This window comes from Ciconia boyciana, chromosome 4, assembly GCF_034638445.1.
Source record: "Ciconia boyciana chromosome 4, ASM3463844v1, whole genome shotgun sequence".
NCBI lineage: Eukaryota > Metazoa > Chordata > Aves > Ciconiiformes > Ciconiidae > Ciconia > Ciconia boyciana.
Genome location: NC_132937.1, coordinates 58,600,335 through 58,625,408, shown reverse-complemented (window position 1 = coordinate 58,625,408; position 25,074 = coordinate 58,600,335). Strand labels below are relative to the sequence as shown.

Below are 25,074 nucleotides of genomic sequence, written 5' to 3'. Positions count from 1 at the left end.
CAGTGATGTGGTCCTCTGGGGCTGGGAAAATATTTTGGTCTCAAATCAGAGATTTTGGAGGTAGAGACAGGAGGCTGGAGAATAATGTTTCTTAGAGTCAATTTTTTTTTTTTTTTAACAGCTCACTGAAAACAGTAAAACTAGGAAAGATAGGATTTTCACCAGCCTAATTTAATTCACCTTTTCTTTCCCTTGCTATGCTATAGAATTTTAGTAAGGTGCAGGTCTGCTTCAGACACTTTTCCTAGGTAACCTCACAGAAATGAAGGCATGACAAAAAAGGCACTTGCATATGTACAATTGTATGTATTGTGTACATGCATGTGCATATACACACACACCTCAAACAACGGGTGCTGGTCATGGGGGCTTCTCACTTTAAACCTGTATATTTAGTTCCGAAGTTATTAACTTGAACAATGTCCTACACTTTCAAAAAGTGGTTGGAGAGCTTGCTTGTGTATAGCAAATAAGTTGCAACATTGAAACCACAAACAAGCATGGGCTGCTTTTGTTTGTTCTGATGCCAAAGCTTGAACTGCAGTAAGGGTATTACTAGGTTTCTTGTGTGGGAGCAACCTCAGCTCTGGAAGACCTACCTGTGTAGTGTCTGAACGGCAGGTTATTATTGAGGCATGGTGGCATTCAAAAATGACTCTGCTACTTCTGAATACAGAGTACTAAGTCAAAACTTTGTGTGTGCGCTTGCTGGATGGAGTCTCTGCTATCTTGGCATGTTCTCACCAGGTTCAATTACCTATAGCAGCAACAACTTACTATCTGAAGAAATGAGATTCTTTGAAGCACCTATGGATAGATTAAGGGGCTGCTACAGATGAAATAGTAAGAATACCATCATCTACTTTTCTTGGCTATTTAAAAATAACTTGGGAATAATTGCACTATATTTCTTCACCCTTATAGGATGAAGAAAAAGCTAGTAAAGTTTTAAAATTCCTGATGGGAAAATAAAAAACTAGAAGCTTTTATCGCTCTTTGTTAAAAATCAGGAAAAAAATACTCATTTTGAAAGCAGATTTTGCTAGCGTTTATTCTTGCTGGTTTCTAAAGCTTTCTATAACTCAATGCAAAGACCATGCTCATCAGCTTGTTCTTGCAATGGAAGATTGTCATGGTGTACAAAGCTCACAGTTGTAAATAATGGCTATCATCCTATGATGTTAAAGTTTGAAGCTATGTTAGGTAACCCTCAGAGCTTGCTTATATCTACATTAATGTGGTGTGAGTATGGATTTATCCCTATTCAATTCCTCTTTCCCAACAGTATTTAGAAAAGAAGGCTGTGGAGCTGCTGATTCAGGGAGAACAAAAAAAATGAAGGATGAGGACAGTCTTTATAATTGGCAGTTAAGATTAGTATGTAGGGGCTCGGGGGGGGGGGGGGTTGTTTATTTTTTGACTAGCCACAAAATTTGTTTCTGGCAATCCATAATCTTACTGGCAGACTCCAAAATGCCTACCTGCTATCTTTTCTGATATAAAGTCTGTACTTTTAGCCTTTTTTGACTAGCAGTAACTAAATAATACTGCTAATCAAAAAATCTGTAGGAGAATAATAGAAGATCTGCAATCTGTGGTCCAAAAATCTACACTAAATTTGTGTGGTATGCAGAACTGGATGTGCAGCAGCTGTGCTTTGATCCCACTCAGCCTCTTGGGAGACTGTTTCCATTTAGTCACCACTCCTTCTCTAGGTGGGATCTTATTCTGTCCATCTCCAGAGCTGTGCAGGACTGGTGGCATTCAGGTTCTTCTCTTGTCCTCTTTGTGACCCAAATAGCCCTTTCAAGCTCAATATTATTTTGGCTTGATGGAAATTTTATATGAGGTGCCCCTGCCTCTGGGAACTGCGTTTCAGACAACTTTCAGATTCTCCCTACCACACTACTATGTTATCTTGGGCTGTGTTTTTATCCACCCAGTCACAGAATCACAGAGACATCAAGGTTGGAAGGGATCTCTGGAGATTGTATCATGCATGCCCCTGCTCAAAGCAGGTTCACCTAGAGCAGGCTACTCAGGACAGTGTCCAGTTAGGTTTTGAGTCTCCTCCAAAGATATAGACAACCTCTGTGGGCAGACTGTTTACATGTTCAGTTACCTTCACATTAAAAAAGTTTTTTCTTATGTTTAAAAAGAATTTCTTATATTCCAATCTATCTCCATTGCCTCCTGTCCTGTCACTGGGTACCATCAGAAGAGTCTAGCTCCATCTTCTTTACTCTCACCATCAGACATTTATGCACACTGATAAGACCCACTCTGAGACTACTCTTCCCTAGGGGAACCAGTCCCAGCTCTCTCAGTCTCTCTTCATATGGGAGATGCTTCATCTTAGGGACTCTCCACTGGACTCACTCCAGTATGTCCATATCTCTGTTATAATGGGGAGCCCAGACCTAGACCTGCACTCCATGTGTGTCTCACCAGTGGTGATTAGAGCAGAAGAATCACCTCCTTCAATCGGCTGGCTGCACTCCTCCTAATGCAGCTCAGGAGGCTGTTGGCTCATGTTAACTCATTGACCACCAGGATCCCCAGGGTCTTTTCTGTCACCCTGCTTTCCAGGTGGTCAGCCCCCAGCATGTACTGATGCCTGGGGTTGTTCCTTCCCAAGTGCAGAACTTTGCATTTCCCTTTGTTGAACTGCATGAGGTTCCTGTTGGCCTGATTGTCCAGCCTGTTGAGGTCCCTCTGAATGGCAGCACAGCCATCTACCACATCATTTTTTCGACTGCTTTCCAAATTGTAGATCTCTCAAAGATATAAGCTAGCCATGTTTAGCAGACAGAGCTTATTTCAGGTAAACCTCAACAGGCATGAGTTCTGTGCCATCCCAGTCAATGCTGATGAATGTATAGAGACACTTTTCCCCTTTCTTGAAGTTCTACCCTTTCTTGCAGTCACCAGGGCCAAACATATTTGTGACAAGTAACCTAGTAATGCTTAGTAGATGACTTTATCACAAATACATGGCGATGTACTGTTCTTAAAAAGTTACAAATGCCTTCATGGAGATGAATTGTAGCAAGGAAACTGCCAACTCTTCAGCTTTAAAATAAAGAGCCTTAAGAAGTGTATCAAACAAATACAAATATATTTTCTCCTCTCTAGAAAACTTTATTTCACTTGTAGAAACACATCCACAGTTGTCATACCCACTTGATCCAGAATTAGCAACTCCCCCCCAAATGCAATGAGCTGTGATTTTAAGCTTTTTATATAATAAGGAAGGTAAGACCCTCAGTCTCACTTTGAAAACTGTGTGCTCTCAGGAGAACTGCCTGGGCTAGAGTTTGGGCCATATACCAGGGAACTGCACCGTACTATAGCATAAAACTGACAAAGGAGAGAGACAGACACACACACAAGCTCTACTGAAAATTTTTTTTTAAATCAAATCAGCTGACTGCTTGTGTAAGTTCATGTCCTGTTGGCACAAGCACTGAGTGGTAGCTTTTTGAATACTAGCTCTTCTTCCTTGAGCTGGAGGGGAAAGAACCAGAGAAAAGTCAGCCACTTAAAGTCCCTTTCTGCCAACCACGTAGAAATACCAGCCAGCCTCCAAGAGGTCACCACTGGGGAAGCCTAGAGTTGAGATGTTCCTTCATTGTTGATATATGCCCTTCATGTTTAAAAAGGAAATGTATTGAAAATTTCTTAGACAACTGGGAAATTTTCCATGAACAGTGAAATTCAGGCTTACAATGGGGAGATGTAAAAACAAACAAACCCCCCCCCATTGTTTGGCACGGTTTTAGTCCAAAATGCAGCAAATAATTTCCAACTACATTGCTCTAAGGAACCTTCAGAAGCAGGGCACTACTCTCTATATTTTTATGTTTCGCATTTAAAGAACAAAAATGTTACTGTTTTGTCACTTGGTTTTAAAGTTGGGATAATATTCAGCATAATTTTCTATAGTTAGACCACTTTTTGTTAATTTGTTTTCCTATTCTGTTTTGAAGTTCAAAAGTGTGTATGATCAGCAAACATCTTAATCTGTCACAGCTGCCCTTTTCATATTAAACTTCTCCCCTGAATATAAGATGTTGCTGTAGTTCTTTAAATAGTTGTGTCTTGGAACATGAAAGGTATTCAGGTGTATTTAACCTTTGATTATATAACTGGAGTCGCAGCGTTTCTTCTTATGGGATACTGTGATATGTTGGGTACTGGGAGAGCATAGAGTTTGAAAAAATAGAATTAAAATATAAGCTATAAAGCACAAGATTGAAGCTCCCTCACCAAGTGGATTTCTTAGCTCAAAATACAATATGATGCTATTAAAGGACAGGAGGAAAACTCTTGTTTGAATTGTCAAAAAGTTAGACCCAGTCCATCAGCAGATCAAACTGGGTTTTTTTGTGGGTTTCTTTAATTTATTCTGTTTCAGTTAGTTGGACTCTGGCACAATCTAGGCAAAAACAGAATTTTTTTTCTTTTTTTTTTTTTTTAGAAAAGTTTATTTTACAAATATTCTACCAAAAACTCTAAAGCCTTTTTAAAAATCCTAGTAGATAATCCCCATCACAAATTATTGTGATCTCTAGTTACTGCAGATGATACTTGAGTATAGTTAACATCTATGAAACTTCTCATGTTCTTTGGCAAATTTGCAATGTAAGGAATTTCCTACTCTTGTTAGTTTACACTTTTGTAAGGCATATACTCTTAACATATGCTATTGCTAAGTACCACACAGGAGATGCCTGATTCAAGGTGTTTGATACTATAGACTTAAGGAGTTGCCGCATGCTTTCTACTTCCTCAACAGCAGAAAGACTCTAAAGGATTTGGAGATATTTTGGCCCTAGGATGCGAAGTAAGAGGAGAGGATGGCTGGAATGGGACTTTTGTCCTTGGTGGTGCATAGATAACAGAATTGGAAGTTAAGGCTGAAAGACTGAAATTCAGGTGGTGTTTGCATTTGTCATTCAAAGACTGTGTCAGTAAACCTGGCTCAGTTGTGGTATAATTTAATGATTCAAAGCTATAGGGGATCAAAAAATTGCTAAAATGACTGTAGAATGACCTTTCAGAATGCTATTTCACAGCCAATAGTATTTGTCTGCTTTATAGCTGCGTATATAAGGTGGCAAAGTTAGAAGAAATGTGTTGAGAACGATTTTGTTTCTATTTTAAAGAAGATTCGGTTTCAGATTAACATTTCAGATGGCAAATTCATTGTTTATCAGTAATTTGATAAGCAACCTAATAAAGTTATTTGGCTTTTGTAAGTACTTAAGTACGCTCCTCCTGAAATGGGAATTTGTATCTTTTCCCAAAGTTATATATAACTGCCCGTAACAAGAGTCCTGCGTTCCCTGCACGGGGCTGTGATGGCAGTTGGAATTGGTGTTCTCTCTTTTTGGAAGCAAAAGAAAACATAACTATGTGTGCTGGTTTTGTCTGGGATGGAGTTAATTTTCTTCCTAGTAGCTGGTATAGTGCTGTGTTTTGGATTTTAGTATGAGAATAATATTGATAACACGCTGATGTTTTGGTTGTTGCTAAGCGGTGTTTACACTGGGCAAGGACTTTTCAGCTCCCCATGCTCTGCCAGGTGCACAAGAAAGTGGGGGTTTTGCTTTCCCTATTAAACTGTCTTTATCTCAACCCACGAGTTTTCTCTTTTACTCTTCTGATTCTCTCCTCCATCCCACCGGGGGGAGTGAGCGAGTGGCTGTGTGGGGCTTAGTTGCCGGCTGGGGCTAAACCACGACACTATGGCAATAGCACATTAGCCTCCTTGTGTTCAGCAGCACAAAGTGCTAATATAAGGTCCAACGAATGAAAGATAATACTAGCAAATTGTTTTTCTAACATATTTTCTATTTATGTATTTGAGCAATGTATTATTGGATCATACAGGGTGGGAGGCTACTTGTGACTTAGAGATAAGTCATGAGTAATTCATGGTAGATTTTTTTTTTGAAAGTAACTTCAGGCAAGTGTCTAAGTCTCATGTAAAGGCAGGAGAACTTAGGGTGCTAAATTGCTCAGATCCTTCAGAAGCAGTTAGGCTCCATTAGGCTCCTAGGCTTCCAGTTAGGGAAAAAAAGAAAGTGATCCTGGTAGCCAGACTGTTAAATTTTGGTAGGGACTTCTGTTTTAATCGAGTGCTTACTATATCAAGCTATATATGTTTATAAGATGATGTGACAAAACTTTGTGTAGTTCTGAGGAAGTGTTGATAGATTAGTGTTTAGACTAGGTCTCAGACTGATCTTCTGATAAAGTTCAAAGTGTGTGAATGCTGAGTGCTGCTGATCTCCCACTTCTGCTTTTTGTCTCATGAGTAGCTTGGGGTTTTGGTTTTGTCCTGTGTATCACAGGGCTTGTCCAGATACTCCCACACCTTCTCTTGGGTTTGTGCCAAAGACACATGCAAAAGGCTGATGTTCAACTCTGTGGTCGCCATTCTCATGTCACTGAAGTAGTTTGTATTTCACTGGCTGTGTGCGTACCAGAGCTCAGATCCCTTGATGAAATACTTCTTACAGTCAGAGGCCAGTCTGACTTTTATTCTAAGAGAATAAGGATGCCTGCTATGCGTCAAGTTTTTACTTTCCTTAAATAGTGAGGCAGGAGTGCCTTATGGCTTCTGATTTAAAATCTGGTTTCCAAATTCTCTCCTGTCTTCATAGCTATTTAATTAATGCAGAGACTGCAAGCAGTGAACATGAATTGTGAGTGTCTTGATTGCGTTTCACCTTGGTTTTGGAAAGACCTGCTGCCAGCACTGCTGGAAGGACATAGAGGAGCTCTTTTCACAAATCTGACCCTACTTATGGATACAAAGTGTTTAGCTGCTGCCTACATAAAGTTTCTTTCAGATTCCAGGTGGACTTCCTGGTCTGGTGGGTTTTTTTTTTTTAATCTTTTTATTTGTAAGCACCTTTTTTACAACAGCATAATTGTCATCAGCAGTTGAAATTAAAAACAGTTGTCATATTATGCCACTCCTATTTTGCTTCTATACCAATGGCATCTGTAGCTGTAGAGCTGTAAAGAACAACTTTCTCTCCTTCTGCCATGTTAAAAAAATTATTGATGCATTCTTGCACTCTTTTCCTTGTAGCTAAAGAGAGCACATTATCATGGTTCTTATAATTCTTCAGTGCAAGTTTGTGTTTCCTGATAATACTAGATTCCTTCTAGGCTTTTCTCTCTGTCTTTAGTTTTAAAATAGTCTGGCAGAGATGGGACAGCAAGAAACAATGAGATGAAAGACTGAACACATGTTCAAAATTGCTGTATGATGTGGATGGGGAAGGAAGGAGATGCACATAACATTTTAGTGGTAGTAGCTTCCAAATGTCCTAGGAGCAGGGAGCTACTGCCACACTTGTATGCTAGACACAGCGGACCTTATATTCTGCTTGGCTCTCACAGATGCACTGGTGGTGGCTTGCCTTCCCAAGTGGCAAAGTTTTGCTGATCAGCTTTACTTGCCCTATTTCTATACAATGCAGAAGGTGGGTGTTGCTGTCACTGAACTTGTAGAAAGGGGAAAGGAAGTGTTGAGATTACAGCTTTTTTTGGGGAAAGAAAAGTGAGGGGGGCATTGCATGTGCTAAGCAAATGGAAAAGTGGCGGTGTGAAATGCAGTCGTGCATTTGCCAGCTTTAATAACTTGTGTGCCTTGTTAGTTCTAAATACTTCAAAAATGTTTTGAAGTTGCTAAGTAGCTGCTGTGACAGCCTAAGTTTTTAATGTAAAAAGTCATATGCATTCACTGTCCTTAACGAGTACAAGCATATGAATTAGCATCACTGGAGCTGTCCCCTCCGCCCTCGCCTTTCCACATGCCACGGCAGTGACTCCTTGAGCACCAACACTCAGTTTTGACCCATGTGTTGTGACAATGGAGGGAAGGAATTCTGCTTCCCTCAGCAAAGCCATGCATTGGTTGTATTGGTTTTTGGAGGCTTCTGCCTTTAGAAGTCAGGTGTGGATTTCAGGAACTACATTAGCGACAGTGTGAGTTGTTAGGGGTTTTTTTCTGCTGTTATTGAGGGTGTATTCAGGATTATAGGGATTTATGATTAATTTACAATCAGTTTCAAAGTCTTGGGGTGAACATTTGTGAAGAAAAAGTTTGTCCTACCACTGAATATATGAAATAGTTGTCTTCGTAGCAGTTATCAAAGCTAAGTCTGTACAGAGTGTAGAAGAGATGAAACTCAAAGGATGACTCTTGTTGGCATTTATGTGTTTATAGTAGATGAGGCACTTCACTAGTTTGTTTTGGCACTTGTGTTTGCACTGGACCCAGTCCTTCTGCTAACAACTAACAGACTATAATCTAGCAAGACAAGAACATGTATTTGGAGTTGTTGTCTGATGGATTTTGTCAGTTTTAAACAAGCTTTTTCTTGTGTTTAGTTTTTGTTCCTGCCTGTTACAGTACTTCCTATTACACACGCAACACCAAGGATATAAACTGTTACCAGCATCATCCAGGACATCCTGCAACAACAAAAGATTTTCCATTAGGAACCTGTTTCACTGTTTCTTTTTATTTAGTACAAAAAGAGACTTTTAAAATAAATAAAAAATAATATATAAAGCTTAAATTAAGAGAATGCATTTCCATGCTGAAAGCTGGTTGTTATCTATTGTGAGGATTGAGAAATCCAGGGAAATAGGGAAATTTGGTTCAAAGAAAAGATTAGAGTGTACCTTTTGTTCTTCTTCCTTAAACATGCATTTGTTCTGTCAGATATATAGTCCCAGTTTAGCGAAATGGAATGTGAAGCCTGGATTATCTCTGAAGCTCTTGTAGACCATGGAGATTTGCTTACTAGTGCACAGCTACTTCTTCATTGCCAGCTGAGGGAAATGGAACATACGGCACCCATGGAAAACACAGGTTGCAGGCTGTCTGGCCCAGCCTGCTTCCCTGAAGAAAGGGAAGAATGAGAATGGTGGCTGAGAGGAAGGTGGGGCAGGATTAGGAAACTACATAGCAGTGCAGGATTGTTACATGATTTCTTGTAGTCTATGTTGATGTTACAATGATTAAAAGGAATAAACTTTGCTTTGCTAAAGTCAGAAGATAGAATTTGCTGACTTTTTGAGGAAGATTCAATTTAGTGTGAATATTGCAAATAAAAATAACTAGCAGATTTAGCTTTTCCAGGAATACCAGTAGAAGTATGTTTGGAAGCTAATATACTTCATCAAAGAAGAAACGGAATGATTTCTATTGTCTAGTAGGTGAAAAGCACAAGTTAACAGTCATTGGATGAGTTTGGGAGAAAGAGGGAAGGTAAGGTAAAACCTCAGAAAGTTCAATATGTGTAGCTCAAATTAGTTCCTTAATATTATTTCTCTTGATTCTTATTATTCAGTAATATTTTAATCATGAAGGATAATTTAGAAATAAGCAAGACTATTGCATACATAGGAGCTCATACAGAGGAGCATTGCTGTGCCACTGTATGGAGTTTGCTCAGGCCTACCTATTCTCTGCAGGCTTGTCTGAGTCTTCCTGTGTAAAACTTTTGATTATAAACTATGGCAGCTTTATCTTAATTTGCATTTTCTCAGTGACGTGGCATTTAGATTCTCTTATTCATATAGGAGTTTTCAATTTTTTTTAAAGAATATGAAGAATATTTAAAAATTAAAAACTACTGGTAGGTGTTGATAATCTTAGATTACTGCTCTTTTTTTCACTTTTTGACTAGCTTTTCTGCATTGTATAGGAAATTATTCTACTGTAGTGTAACTGCCAGCATTACGGACAAAGTAGAGTGTTTTGGGGGTTTTTGTTTGTTTTGTTTTTCCTGTGACTAGAGACAACAGCTATAGTCTATCCAGAAAAGAGTGAGACAGTTTTTCCAGTTCTGTTCTGGGGATCAACACAACCTGTTTCCACACCCCCACCACAGTTTTTGCATCTCACAGAAGTGGTGAGACTCTTTGGTTTTGGCTGGGTAGTTTTCTGCTGTCCTTTTTTCTCATTTAGTCTCTGGGAGAGAGGAGGAGATGCATAAACATATAGAAATGAGAAAATAAATGCCCACTTATCTTTCTAGCCTTACATTTGAACCTGCTGTGCACGAACGCCTTAGGCTTTTCAGCGCAGAGATTGCTTGCTGCCAAAAAGAATGGAAGTGGGTTGCCCTGAGCTGGCTGGCAGAGCAAGTTTTGAAGGTTTGAGGATCACTTGTCACAACAGAGTTCTACTACTGCCTCAGTGAGGGCAGGAGGTAGAGGATAAAGCTAAACGGAACCAAGGCCACTAATTCTGAACACTAGCATCCTATGTGAAGATTTAGTGTATTTTAGAAGCATTTTCATATCGAACCTACTGCAGTGCATCTTAGCACGTTGGCAGTTTCATTCTCACAGATTCCATTCTTACACGAGAGATGTTGTTACAACGTCCTCCGTTGTGGAGGAGGAGAACATCTGCAAACAGCTTTGCAAGAAGTTCCCAGAATCCCAAGTGTGGAGGAAAGAATTAAAGGAAGAGGGATCAGCACAAGAGTGAGTGCTGAGCTTTCAAAGATGGTGTCTGGTCTTCAGTTGTGTGCCAGAACTTTTAATTTGCAGTTTTTCATTAACAGTAAGAATACAGGAGCCCAGATTATTATGGGGTTTTTTGGTAGCTAAAAGAAGTGCAGTATACTATGAAGAGGTAGAAGGTGATTGCTTGGAAAATTATAGGAAAGGAAGCTGCCCCTTCATGTTTATTCCATAGAATACTGTTGAAACAGCAGTTTTGGGACTGCATTGAGATGTATCAAGCCATTGATTACCAGTGTTTTTTCCCTGGGAATGAGCTGGTGAGAATCTAATTTTGCCTGATGCTGCTGGCTGAAGTGCAACATTAGAATTGATCAAGGAAAATGACCTACTGAGTATTGGACCTGTCAGAAAACAAAGAAATAGCAAGGCTGTCCTGTTACATCTTCAGATATATTGTGATCTAGATAGGGTAAAGGAGTTGGTCTTCATCACATATCTTGGCATACCTTGGTTTTCAATGTGTTTTAATTATAGTGGTTTTATTTGGTGTCTTTTTTACATTACAGTTCTATTTCTTGGGATTAGTAGTAGTTTGCAATATGTATTTGCCTGAAGCATTGCACAGAAATTTAGCTAGAAACCTACAGATCGAAAAAATATACATTCTCAATAAAGAAGAAAGATGAAGAGTGAGAAGAAAATAATATAATATGGAAATATCTGTTGGGTCTTCTCTATTTATTTATTTGTTGTCTGCTTGGAATTTTGTGAAGACTGTGTTTCCAAAAGTGCAAGCTAAACTGAGGAAAAAGGAAGAGGGGTGTGGAGGAGACTAGAAGGGGGTCAGGAGGGAACATATGAGAGATAGTTGAGACTGGGAAGGGATAGAAGGAGGATGGAGAGAAAAGGGATCTGAGAGACTGCGAAGGGAGGAAGGGAGAAGGTGGGCTCCGGAAGAGAACTGTGTCAGTCACTCTGTATGCTGTTTACTTTCTTCTCTTTTTCCCTTACATTTAGAGAGACAGATCTTTCTCTTTCAAATCACATCACTGTATGGTAGAGCCTTGCTGGTAGTAGTTTTTTCAGCTTCTTGATTTCATACCACATGTGGTGCTAAAACAAAGCTTCTTTCTCAACATTGAAAGAAATCTTTCTGGATTCTTGTATCTCACTTATTTTCAGATCTCTGCCACATGAACTTCAGAACCAGAAGAACTTTTGGGGGTTTTGCCATTCCATTACTTTTGAATTTGGTGGTGAGGTGATAAGTTAATTAACTGCAGTATCAGCCATTTTATATGATATAAATGAACCTTCCTATTCAACGTTAATTGTTAATTATAAAAAAATACATAGCACTAGCATATGTGTATTACCTTTTTAATAATTATTTGCCCGATTTTGCATCTCTTTGTGATACTCTAGTCACATCAGTTACAGCATGCTTGAAGTGGAAACTTCCTGTCATTTATTTGCCAGTGTCTGCAGGAATAGTCTGGGGTGAGAGTCAGGTGAACTATGAATTCTCATATTGCCCCTGTTTAGCACACTATTTCTCAGTCAAAGATGAGTTTTCAGACTACCACTTTCTTAAAATATTTACAAATATTTAAGTCTATATCCTGTCCATCACTAGATAGACTAAATTCCCATTGAAGTGAGTAGAAGCCACCCATGTATGTCAAAGGCAGGATGTGGCCTTTTATGGAGTGAGGTTGCTGTAAAGGCACATGCACATCCTGGGGTCTGTTATGAAAGAACATCTCATGCCTAAGCATGTTTTGTGGTCCATCACAGCTTGAAATGAGTCCATGCACTGGCTTCCAGTAACGTGCTTACTGGGAATTTTAATGCAGTTCTAAATTTGATCACAGAGTGGGTACATTTTTAAGGAAGTAGTAGCAAATTTGCTATCTTTTCCTAATGACCCAAGACTCTCAAATACACCTTTTTTTTCTTTTTTTTTCCCCAGGCATGTGATATTTGTAAATGAGCATGTCCCCACGATCAGTACATTAACGTTCTAAGGTTGCCTTTGCTGAAGTCAGTCACCTGCAATGTGCTCAGGAATTGTAGCCACAGCAGTAAAAGCACTCGGCAATAAGCATTGAGGAAGTGTTACAGAAAGTCTGTCTTTGGTTTGTGTGTATGTTGCAGTCAGTTTAAAGTCAGTGGTTGGAGCATATGAACGTAGTCTGAAACAGCTACTGCTGCTCCTGATGGAAGAGCTTTGTATAGATGTGTGCATACATATCGTTTATTTCCTATTTAATAACATCGAGCTAGGCTGCAACCTCTTGTTACTGCTGTCTAGTAATGACATTTACTGTTCACTAACTGCAGCATTCACTGTTTTATGGATTAATCTGGAAAAGGTACTTCAACTAAAACAGTAAGATTTTAAAGTAAGATATTGATCTGAAACAGGACACTCCGATGCAGGGAAAGACTCAAGAATGTTAGATCAGTCATTGCTTTTCTCACCTGTCTCACAATAAGTGGCAAGGTAGGGTTACTGACAGTTATATTTTGTAGGCAAATTTTGCCTCAGCTGTGGTGTCTTTTTGGTGCAAATACGGTGTAAATTTGCCTCATCCTTCTATTTCATAAATGAAGTTGCCAAAAGCTGGGTTAAGATGTGTACTAATGGACATGGTTTGTACACCTAGTGAGATGGCCCTAAGTAGCCAACTTGAGTTTGAAGTGGGTGGCCTCTGTTCTGTAGGAAAAGTACATTATTTGGGAATATTCACTGTCAATTAATTATGAGTAATGTGAGACTATTGTGATTTCTTTAAAGGAATAACCTCTCATGAACTCTGATTAACAAAATGATATTTTTCCCCCCATCTGCTGGTGTAATTCCTGAATGTGGTATTAGTTGTGGCATAAGTTTAAAACTTGAGAACTAGCTAAACCAGTGGATTTGGATCTTAGTGGAGTTATTAAGTTCAGTATGAAGAGCAATGAAAGGGACAAATGACTCTGTCTCACTTGAAAGGGAAGGGAGGTCAGGTGAGGGGAGTGTTTGGGAATCTTTGTTCCTATAAGCAATCTGTTAGGACTAAGGTAAGTTGTGCACTTACTGCTTTGGTATGATGGTATTTTTCAGAGGATTAATTCAGCTGACTTCAATGAGTTACTACTGAGTAACAGTGCAGGAGAAAGAACTGAGATGAAAGGTTTTCAATTATGTCCTTGTAGGATAAGAAACTTTACATATTTGTCTCGCTGGAAGGTTTCAGCTGTTACAGTTTCAGACTCAGCTTTGCATTTGTTGGATATTTAACTTTTCTTTTTCACAGCTACAGAAGTTTTCTAGAGCCTTGCTTTCAGTTCTTTATCACTGAAAAAGGGGTTTTTTAACTTTTATCTTTCATTCTGTGTAAATGAGTTGTATGCTTTGTGTAGCATCTCTTTATGTAAATGTATACCTTAAATTTGATTTATCAGGAGTGCATAACATGGATGATTTTACTGATATGAAAATATTATCCAAGGAGAGCATGATTAAATGACAGCTGGACAGCTAGAAGTAGCCTCATGTTTGCATGTCCTGGCCCTCAACAGGGACCTCAGTGGTCCTGATATCAGCTGGAGGGACAACATGGCATGGCATAAGCAATCTAGGAGGTTCCTGGAGAGCATTGGTGACAACTTCCTGACCCAAGTGACAGAGGAATCAACAAAGAGAAGTGCTCTGCTGGACCTCATACTCACAAACAAGGAAGGACATGTTGGTGATGTGGAGGTGAAAGGCAGCCTTGCCTGCAGTGACCATGGAGCAGAGCTCAGGATCCTGAGTGGAGGGAGCAGGGCAAAAATCACGTCCACAACCCTGGACATCAGGAGAGTAGACTTTGGCCTCTTCAGGAATATGTTTGAAAGAGCAACATGGGGTAAGGCCCTGAAGGGAAGAGGGATTCAAGAAAACTCGTTGATACTCAAGGATCACCTCCTTCAAGCTCAAGAGTGGTCCATCCCAACAAGCAGGAAGTCAAGCAACAAGCTAGAAGGCCTGCATGTATGGACAAGGAGCTCCTGGCAAAACTCAAGTGTAAAAAGAGACTATATAGAAGGTGGAAGCAGGGACAGGTAACCAGGGAGGTATATAGAGATGCTGTCTGAGAATGCAGGGATGAGGTTAGGAAACCCAAAGCCCTAGTGGAGTTGCGTCTAACGATGGATGTCAAAGGCAACAATAAGGGTTTCTATAAGTACATAAGTAGCAAACAGAAGACTAGGGAAAATGTGGGCCCATTGCTGAATGGGACAGGGGCTCTGGTGACACAGGACATGGAAAAGGCTGAGGTACTGAATGCCTTCTTTGCCTCAGTCTTTACTAGTAAAGACGTCAGAAAAATCTTCAGAAACCTAAGGACCTGGAGACCTTAGGACTCTGCCTGGAGACCAGGCAGAAAGTATGGTGCAAGGAAGACATACCCTTGGTGGAAGAGGATCAGGTTAGAGAATAATTAAGCAAACTGTGCATACATAAGTCCATGGGCCCTGGTGGGGCACCCGTGAGTACTGAGGGAGCTGGCTGATGTCATTGTGAGGCCACTCTCGATAATCTTTGATCAATCATGGTGACTGCGAGAAGTGCCTGAGAACTGGAGGAAAGCAAATGTCACCCCCGTCTTGAAGAAGGGCAAGGACCTAGAGAACTACAGGATGGTCAGCCTCCCCTCGATCCCTGGGGAGGTGATGGAGCAGCTAATCCTGGAAGCCATTTGCACATTAAGGATGAGAAAATCAACCAAGGTGAAGTCATGCTTGACCAATGTGATAACCTTCTATAATGAAATGACTGGCTTTTTAGATGAAGGGTGAGCAGTGGATATTGCCTGCCTAGACTTCAGTAAGGTTTTTGACACTGTCCGCCATAAGATCCTCACAGAGAAGCTGATACAGTATGGACTGGATGAGCAGGAAGTGAGGTGGATTGAAAACTGATTGAATGGCCAGGCCCAGCGGGTAGTGATCAGTGGCACAAAGTCTAGTTGGAGGACAGTAACTAGTGGTATATCCCAGGGGTCAATACTGGGTCCAATCGTGTTTAACATCTTCATTAATGATCTGGATGATGGGGCAGAGTGTACCCTCAGCAAGGCTGCTGATGACACCAAACTGGGAGGAGTGGCTGATAAACCAGAGGGTCGTGCTGCCATCCAGACCCCCAGGACCTCAATAGGCTGGAGAAATGGGCTGACAGGAACCTCATGCACTTAAACAAAGGGAAGTGCAAAGTCCTGCACCTGGGGAGGAACAACCCCAGGCACCAGTCACTGTGGGCTGACTGCCTGGAAAGCAGCTTTGCAGAAAGGACCTGGGGGTCCTGGTGACACCAAGTTGAACACATATTGAGCCATATTGAGCCAGCAATATGACATTGCAGCGACAAAGGCTAATTGTACACTGGCTGCACTAGGAGGAGCGCTGCCAGCAGGTGGAGGGAGGTGAGCCTTCCCCTCTGCTCAGTGCTGGTGATGCCACACCTGGAGTGCTGGGTCCAGATCTGGGCTCCCCAGTACAAGAAAGGAAGAATCACAGAATCATCGAGGGAAGTTGTTCCTGAAAAGTTCTTTCGTTTTCTATTTAAATCCTGTCCAGGTGCTACTATCAGTTTTATAGGACACATACGCACACGTGTGTGCATGCACACTTGTGCCCGCATCTTCTGTGATCTCCTTTTCTATTTTTTTTTTTTATAAATTTATTTTACAAATACTTTTACTGTTAGTATTTTCAACAGTAGCAAACACTTTTTTTGGAGAGATGGTAGCTTTTGCATATTAAGCATGTGAACTGTTTTACAAAGCCTCATATCCCATATGCAAAACCTTGGAGGATTTGACCAGAGGTTGTAAGTTTTGATTCCAATGCTGATTTTGCTCTGATGCTTTCCTTCAAGCTGTTTTGAATCACTGACAATAACGGAATCAAGACTAACTCGATCCTGCGCTTTTATGGCACAGAAGACCAGAATGAACTATGGAACTTTTGCTTTATATAATTGTTCCTTGCTAAAAATTTATGTATTTAAGCTTTTTTTTGGTTTTCTAAGAATCCTGGAATTGAATGGAATTGACAATATATTTACTGATATATTGTCACTTCCACCTTTATACTTAGTAGCAGAAATAACATTGAAATAGTGAGTTATGTAGGTGTCAAATAAGTAGTTCCAGTGCAGAAGCAGACGTTCAGCTATATGCGTAGCAGTAGCCCACATGGACTTATAAATCATTTAAAAAAAGAGTATTTTTTCTCTACAGAGCTTTTGATGGTGATTATTGAATATGTTTGGAACCTCTCCCTCTGTTAATTTAACTTCGGAAATTGCAAAACTCTTATTTTTAATCATGTTCTCTGTCATCAGCAGGGGAAAAGTCACCAGAATGTGCTTTTAACATGTGGGATTTTAGAATGAATGAGAGCTGTTTCCCTGGTAACGGATTTGGAAGATGGTTCGGAATCCTACAGAATATGAATGGAGTATCTGAAATAGCTGCTGGTTTTTGGGGGGTTGTTTTTTTGCTTGTTTCTCCACACACACACACACCAAATTTATTTCTTTATACATTTATGGAGGGGATTTTTTGTATTGTTCGTTAGTAAAAAGTGACAGACAATACTTCAAAATACTGCCTGGCACAGATATCAGAAATGATGATTGGTAAATGTACAAGAGAAGTGAAAACACATTTTATTTTTGGGTTACATTTCTACTGGAAAACAAGAACTAACTATGTATGAGTTGTAGAGATGAAATCTGCTTTGGCTTTTCCCCAGGTCATTAAAAACACTGTCTTGTCCCTGCCTCGTAGTAGTGGAAATGGTTGTGGCTTTGTTTTTGTGTAACTATGTACATTACATTGTGAAGCTAATTTCAGCATTTAATATGGTACCTCCATGAAAGAAGTTAACAGAATGGGCAGAATAATCCTCCAATATTGCTACATGACTCTAAAGATTTTGCTTCCTGATAAACCTCAAAAATTTCCTTTCTCCTGCTTCAGGTCTCCTCCTTGAAATAGACAGAATTTCATTCTGTATAATTTTTCTGCCTCTGTTGTTTTAAAAACATAAATTTTTGTTGCTGTAACCTTATGCATTTTCAGTAAGTCAGGTTTATTTACTTGAAAGCCATTTTTGTTATGTCCACATTTGCTCACTAGCACCATTTAGTTCTGTATATCAAACTGTTCATCCTACAGTTACAGAAAGATGTTTCCTTCTGTTGGTTGAACAAGCCTAACAACTGCAATACAAAATATTGCAGATCCTGTTTGAATATAGTTTGGTTTTTAATGCAAGCAGCAAATCTCCTAATTTAATTACTAAATGTTGGTATCTTTAGTCTCATAATTATTTCTGCCCATGAAATAGCTATTTTTCCTAACAAATAGCTGTTTTTCTCAAAAGAGAGTCAGAAATGTGGCCTGTCAGAGACGCTTGAGAGCAAAGACTTGAGGCTAATGAGGTTTGCAGATCTGATAAGTCAGCTATAGCTATAAACATGATTCTGTCAGTGAGCCTTTCCTAGTGGCCACTCATAACTGGAGAAGAGGTTTAATACTAGATTCTGGTCTGAAGATGGCATCGAACATTGCTTTTATGACCTCTGCCTTACCTTTTTGTTTTACTTGTGGCATTTTGACTTCATCATGTTCATCATGCTTGACAACAGGGACAACTGGGAAGGTAATAACAGACTTCTCTTGCTTCTGCTGGGACCAAGGGGGCTTGCTCATGCAGATATCCAGTGACTTGGCCCTTACCAGCACCAGAGCTGTTGAGTGAGACAGCTGCCAGGACAAGAGTGAAACCTGTTGTCATGCAGCAACAGGTGAAGTAATTTGCTCACTAACTGACCTACATCTATTCATGTATGACAAGTGGAAGTGAATGCATGAACAGGTCTATACTGTAGATGAAGATATCATTGCCATTTCAGGGCTGATAATGGTGAAGAGCAACCCGGATCTCAGTCATTTGAACTGCTCAAGTGTGGATCCAGGATTTACAGTAAGCTTTATCACCTCTGCCACAGCTGCTGTTGTGTTGTTCTTAATGGTGGTAGGGTTAGCAAAACTAGTTGGTTAGCTTTTCTCTGTCCTTGGCAATTACAGCCTTCTAGTTTTGTTGTGGCTGTATTCACAGTCTGCTCATTGATGTAATTAAGTTGCACACACAAAGTCCTTAGGAGAGTAAGAAAGCATAGAGTTGTGTTGTTTGGGGGGTTGGGGTTTTTTTGTTTTCTTTGTTTATTTTAATAACTTGTTGTTTTCTCCGTAAAGAATTGAGATATTAGACTTTGAAAATAAAGCTGCCAGGCAAAGGAGGAGTTAAGGACAAAAGAGACAATGGCCAAAACAGATATAATGTTTTATTCCTTGAATTAACTGGCAAAATTCCAATATTTCTTTTAATTGAGAAAGTGGATTTGGGTAGGTAACACTTACCTATGTGGCAGTCAGTAGTTGAAACCAGAGGAAAAAAAATGAATGCTTGAAGTGACTGGAAGGAGGATAAATATGTGACATTAACTAGTGTATTTACATCTCACCTTTTGAGAATATTCTGCCTCTTGACCTAGGCAGTAGAATGTGCATTCCATATTTTGGCAGTAATGATTCAACAGATTATTTCCTGAAGATAAATGCACTAAATGTCTTCTAGGCAAGTGCTTACCACAAATGTCACTGAGGAGTAAAATACACTTTGCCTGGGTTTTTTTTTTGTTTTGTTTGGTTGGTTGGTTGGTTGGGTTGATTTGGTTTGGTTTGGTTTTTTACACAAATAGCCTTTTTAAACTTGCTTGTAATAACAGAATTCCAACACCTTGGAGGTATATAGCCACATTTTAAAGCCCCCCATTCTGTAATGCTTCTAGAATGGGTGGCATTAAAATGTAATTATATACCTCCAAGATATATAATATGTCAATATCTTATTGTTCTATTATCTACACTTTCTATACTACCTGCTTTTTATTACCCTACTACCATTTTTATTATTCCTAATATAAAAACTGTACTCCATTTTCTTAAGCCTCACCACCTGAAGTCTTAAAACACAAGTTCCAATTTGTGTGTCTCCACTTGTTTTCCAACTATTTTAATTAAAAAGATACTCAATCCAAATCTGATTGCGTATGCAGTTCCATCCTGAATTGCAGTTATCTTTAGCTTAATATCTCACAAGCATGCATATTGGCACAACTACTCCATATTCAAACTCTTTTTGAAAGCCTTGCCACTTTTTAACATGCTGTAAAATGATTCTCTGTCAAGATGTGCTTCAAAAGCCTTGTTTCATTTTAAGCTAATGAACCCTGAAGTTTTTTTTAGATCGCTTATGGGAATGGAGAAACAAAGAGCATGTATTGTTGGATTTGCACAGAGACCCTGTATTCCGGGTTTATGACAAGAGGCACAGCTAGGCACATAAGGAGTTGCTGGAAGGAAGAATACAGAAAGAAGACTGTGCGCTCTACTTAAGGTCAGGGTGGGGAGCACAAAGCTTTTAAATCAACTTATGTTCAGGATTATGAGAGGTCAAGGGGTAAAGCAGGACGGCTCTGTTTATTACCCATGTATTTCATACGACTTTATAAATCACTTGAATAGGCAATTTTCGTTTGCTGTAAATTGATACAGATTAGATCAAATTGGATAATAATAAAACATTAACCTTAAGTTTCTTAAAAAATTAAATTGGATACGTGCAGGGAAGAACTCTAGCTTGGATTACAGATTATGATCTCTTCAAATCTGGCTCCATCTACCTTTGGTGTTTGTGGGGCTTGGAAAAAAGCATTTCTTTAAAAGTCAAAATTAGATACATAGTGCTTTGATTTTCCTTTTTTTTTTTTTTTTTTTAAACTTAATTTCACAGCATTATTACATATCCCTGACAGTGAAGTTAACAGTTGCACAATGGTTTTTCTTTAGCTCAAACATTAGTAGAGGGCACTGCTGTAATGTGATAGGACTGTTTATTCTGAGTTATATAATAATTTAGGCCAGCAATTCAACCTGGATTAATCAGAGTGTTTTCCTTTCAAATATAAGGGTTCCACTGGCAGTGAAAAAAGTTGGTGGTGGGGTTTTGTTTTGTTTTGTTTTTAAACTGAATTGTATTTGAATTGTATTTGTGTTGACTTCTTAAAGCTGACGTGCCAGGACTGCCTTTCTGAGGGCTGTGATATATAATGTAACATCAGCATTTTACTAAAACAAATTCCTCCAGGAATTTGTTTTGCATGTATTCCAGCATATCTGTATGTTCCATCTCTCTCAAGTAAACCAATACAAAGCCAAAATTAAATAAATCCCGAACATTTGTTGAAAGAACAGATATATTAATCTTCTTTTTACAGACAAAAATATTAATATTGCTTATTGCTTGATTAAAAAGTTGCTTCACTCTTCTTCTGATGAGTGCCTTAGGTCCTGTTACCTGTAGAGCTGAGCTGTGCTAGCAATGTCCTAGAGGAGAACTGTTGAACAACATGGGCTTGAATAAGGGACAGCTGCAGCTCTGAAAGGAAGTCCACAATGGATGATGCAAAATACAAAAGAAGGTCATAGAGTAAGAATTATGACAGTGATAAATATTTCAGAAAAATGACTATGATGTACAAGTAATACATGATAACATATTACACTTTCCTAGGTTACCTGAGTTTTGCTTGTTACTACTGTTAATGGTTGGAGCCCTGCAGTTGCATGCTCTTTCATTAAAAAGATACTATGGTCTGCTATGGTACTGAGATACAGAATGATGAGGTGGGCACTCAGAGTATTTTCCTGCTTTGTTACATCTCAAGATGTAATGTTTAGAGGAACTCTTTCCTCTTTGTGCTGATATATTTTCGACACCTAGTGGTGCTAAGTGTAAATTACTGAAAGTTTGTTAATGGGAATACTATCTTGACAGCAGTAAATTCTTAGTGGAGAAGTGAAGCAAATCCTATAGCTCAGCCAGAATGGAGTTAGTTGTTAAACTTCTGAAAAATTACAGTAAAGGTTTTAAGAAGAAAGTGTAACAGGTATTTTTTGCTCCTGTATCATCCTTCAGTTGGCAAAGAACAAGAAAAGGCTGTCCATGACTTCCTCATATAATGCTCTGTGGGATAGGAATGGATTTGTTCAGTCACATCACACTGATGCTGAATAACAGGAAATATAGAGAAAATGAAAGGTGTAGTGGGAAAGGAGTTGAGCAATTATAAGAGAAATTTTTCTGCTCAGTGTTAGTCAAGTTTGTAAGGATGACTGAAAGTTGCAGAAGGATATCGCAAGACGAGGCAGTTGGACATTGCAAGGATAGAATGATATCGCAGGCAGAAGGATATCGCAAGACAGGCAGGTGAAACACTGCCTGTGTTTCGCCAGACAATGAAATGGCAGGTAAAGTTAATTGTAGATCAGTATAAAGTATTGCAGATGGAGAACAACTATATAGCACATGCTCGCTCTCTTTCTTTTAATTACTTACAGTACAGATAACACAGTGATGCTGCTTCATAAATCTAAGTTTTGGCAGCAGCTGAGTATTTGAAGTTTTGGTACTCTAGGTATATCTCAGAGGTGAACAGAACTGAGAAAGCTTCAACAAGGGTCAAAGGGATGATCAAGCTATGGCGTATCTTCCACCTGAGAACTGAACTGACCTGGTTAGGACTCTTCAACCTAGAAAAAGTACAGCTGAAGGTGAACATGTGTGGTGGGTTAACCTTGGCTGACCTCCAGGTGCCCACCAAGCTGCTCTATCACTCCCCCTTTTCAGCAGGACAGAGGAGAAAATATGATGCAAAAGTTCATGGGTCAAGATAAGGTCAGGGAGATCACTCACCCGTTACCATCCCAGGCAAAACGGACTTGGCTTAGGGAAATTAGTTTAATTTATTGCCAATTAATGACAGAAGAACAGTGAGAAATAAGAACAAATAATTCCCAGAGTAGCTGACAGTAATGAATGCATTTTTCATAATTTCAGTTAGCATGTTTTCAATCAGTATTTATATAAGAATTAGTAGAAATGTGAAACTAAGTAATGTGGCCTAATGATAAAATTCTTCCTCAAGTTCAGGATTAATGCAGGCTTTATTGTTAAGGTGTAACTGGTACATAAACTTTGTACAAAGTTCTCAATGTTGAGGAATTTAATCCTTACACAAACAAAATTTCTTTCTTTTGTACTTGCATACCTTGCTTGTTTTGTAATCTGACTTCTACCTACAGGATGCTTAGATTAAACATTATAGGATGTATTATGATAAGATACTTATATATATCTTTTACCAAAAAAACCCTCCCAAACTCAGAAATGCAAATATCTTGACTAAAACAATATAGATTATGGAGAATGGAAAATTCAGAAATAATACTACAGTTAATGGTGACTCTTATGCATGCTCAGATAAGGTACACATCCTTGTATGTGTATTTACAGATATTCTCAACTGCCAGGATTTGCAAATACAGTATTTTTTGTCTCTCTCCTCTTTCCCCCTCCCCCAGGCACAGGAGAAAGTGGCAAGAGCACGTTCATTAAACAAATGAGGATTATTCATGGATCAGGTTACACGGAAGAAGACAGGAAAGGCTTCACAAAACTGGTTTACCAAAATATATTTACTGCCATGCAAGTGATGATCAGAGCCATGGATACTCTCAAGATACAGTACACATCCAAAGAGAATGAGGTAAGCCAGTACAAGGAAAATTCTAGTTTCAGCCCATGACATTTCAGTTTGTAGACAAATTATTTAAGTCATAACCTTTTACACACAGAACCTTAAAAATCCATATGTCTTGTGGGGAGTCTGGTACCCCACCATCTGATTCTACAGAACAACGGGGAGTTCCTAGTGGAAAGAGGTTCAGGGTGAGCGGGGATGGGGTGGAGCTGGCTAGGAAGGGAGAATTTTCAAAGTTGCAAGCTGGTGATAAGTACCAAAAAGAAACATACGGTTTTTTGGAATCTTAAGTTGTAGAGTTAGACTGTGCATGACAGGAATATGCAGAGCCTGGTTTATCAGTAGAGCTTCAGAACAAGGAATTTTTGGTCTAGTGTAGGAAAACATCAGATCTGCTTGATACTGGTATGCTTTGAAACATACCACCTAGGGCCCTTTTATGAATTTGGTAGCAATCTTTATGTACTTAAATAACTTGAAAATGTAGAGTGTCTTCTCCAACCGTTTTTTAGTTTCAATGTATGTTATACAATTACATTTTTTGTTTCAGTGCTTAGGATTATAGAACTATACAAAAAAAAATTCTGCTTCAGTTAAATCAGTTGCATCCTTTGCATCCACCCATTGCATCAGTTGCTCAAGTATCATGAAGAATATGTAAGCAAATTATTGTGTGATATTTGTTTAAAATAAGAGAGATTTCCAGTTGGCTAAATTTTAGTGTGAAGATAGGGAAGACTGTGTAGGAAGTATCAAGGCAGAAATAAGTTGTAGAATTTATGTTTTTTTTAACTGAAGTACTATATGAAGAAAATACACTTGCTAGCCTACTTTTCATACAAAAAATATGATTGCATATGAACAATACAACAACCAAAATTATTATCATATTTTTTATTATTTAAGTTGGTTTGTGTTATTTATTCTCCTTAGGGTTACAGAAAAGAGGAATAGAAAATGTTGTTTAAAATAAAGGAGTAGGAAATTGGGATTCTTTTATTTTTTATCACAGAAGAACAGATGGTGTCAGCAGAAACAAATTTTGGACTACAGAGAGCTGAGGTATTAGGGTAATTCTGGTAATTCTTTCCTACAAAAGAAAAATATTCTGAGGGTTAATAAATTGTTTGTAAAACACCTTTAGATGCTTAAGAAGTTACAGAAACAGCAAATATGATTGTGAATATACTTCATCCTAATTCAGATGTGTATATTTTGATGAAAAATGATGATAATCAGAATCTATTTGAAGAAATACATTTGCACTGCCTCTTACTGAGGTGTTTTTTTTTCCCTTTTCTTGCCATTAAGAACAAAATACGAAGACTTAATAAACAGCAAAGTTTTTCTTATTCTGGGCTCTGAGAGCTGAGCTGGATACATTCCCATAACACACTATTCTGGCTAAATTGTGTTCTTGACAATAGCTGTGGTGCCAGCCTCTTCAGATTCAGAAGATTATAATGCTATTTTACAGTTGTTGGAGAGAGGCAGAATTTGGTCTTGTGCTTCTTTATTAAAGGTAACAAAGTGCTAAGTGATAAGAATACAGTTTGTCAAGCTCAGCTTCAGTGGCATTTAGAAAGCAAAGTTGTTTTTGTTTACACATGGAGAAACTCTTGAGAGACAACATGAACATAACCACATGTCTCCCCAGTCACTTTGCAGGAGACAACTGCATTTTAATCTTTCATTTAGGTGATTAATATAATGCAAAGTACTATAAATCTTGTAATTGCCTTTCATTAAAGGATCTTAAGCCTGTAATGAAAAGCAGTTGAAAGCAACAGTGATAAACAGAGGAGTTGCAATTCTGCTGTCATAATTGTATTGCAAAAGTGTGTCCAGTGACCATG

At 38.9% G+C, this 25,074-nt stretch overlaps 1 protein-coding gene across 1 annotated transcript in view; it reads left to right on the top strand.

Moving 5' to 3' along the window:
- GNA14 (G protein subunit alpha 14) overlaps positions 1-25,074 on the top strand; it is an 84,673-nt gene that overhangs the window by 18,527 nt on the left and 41,072 nt on the right. The window contains exon 2 of the mRNA XM_072859017.1: positions 23,040-23,224. Coding sequence (XP_072715118.1) covers positions 23,040-23,224 — 185 coding nt within the window. The remainder of the gene's footprint in view (positions 1-23,039; positions 23,225-25,074) is intronic.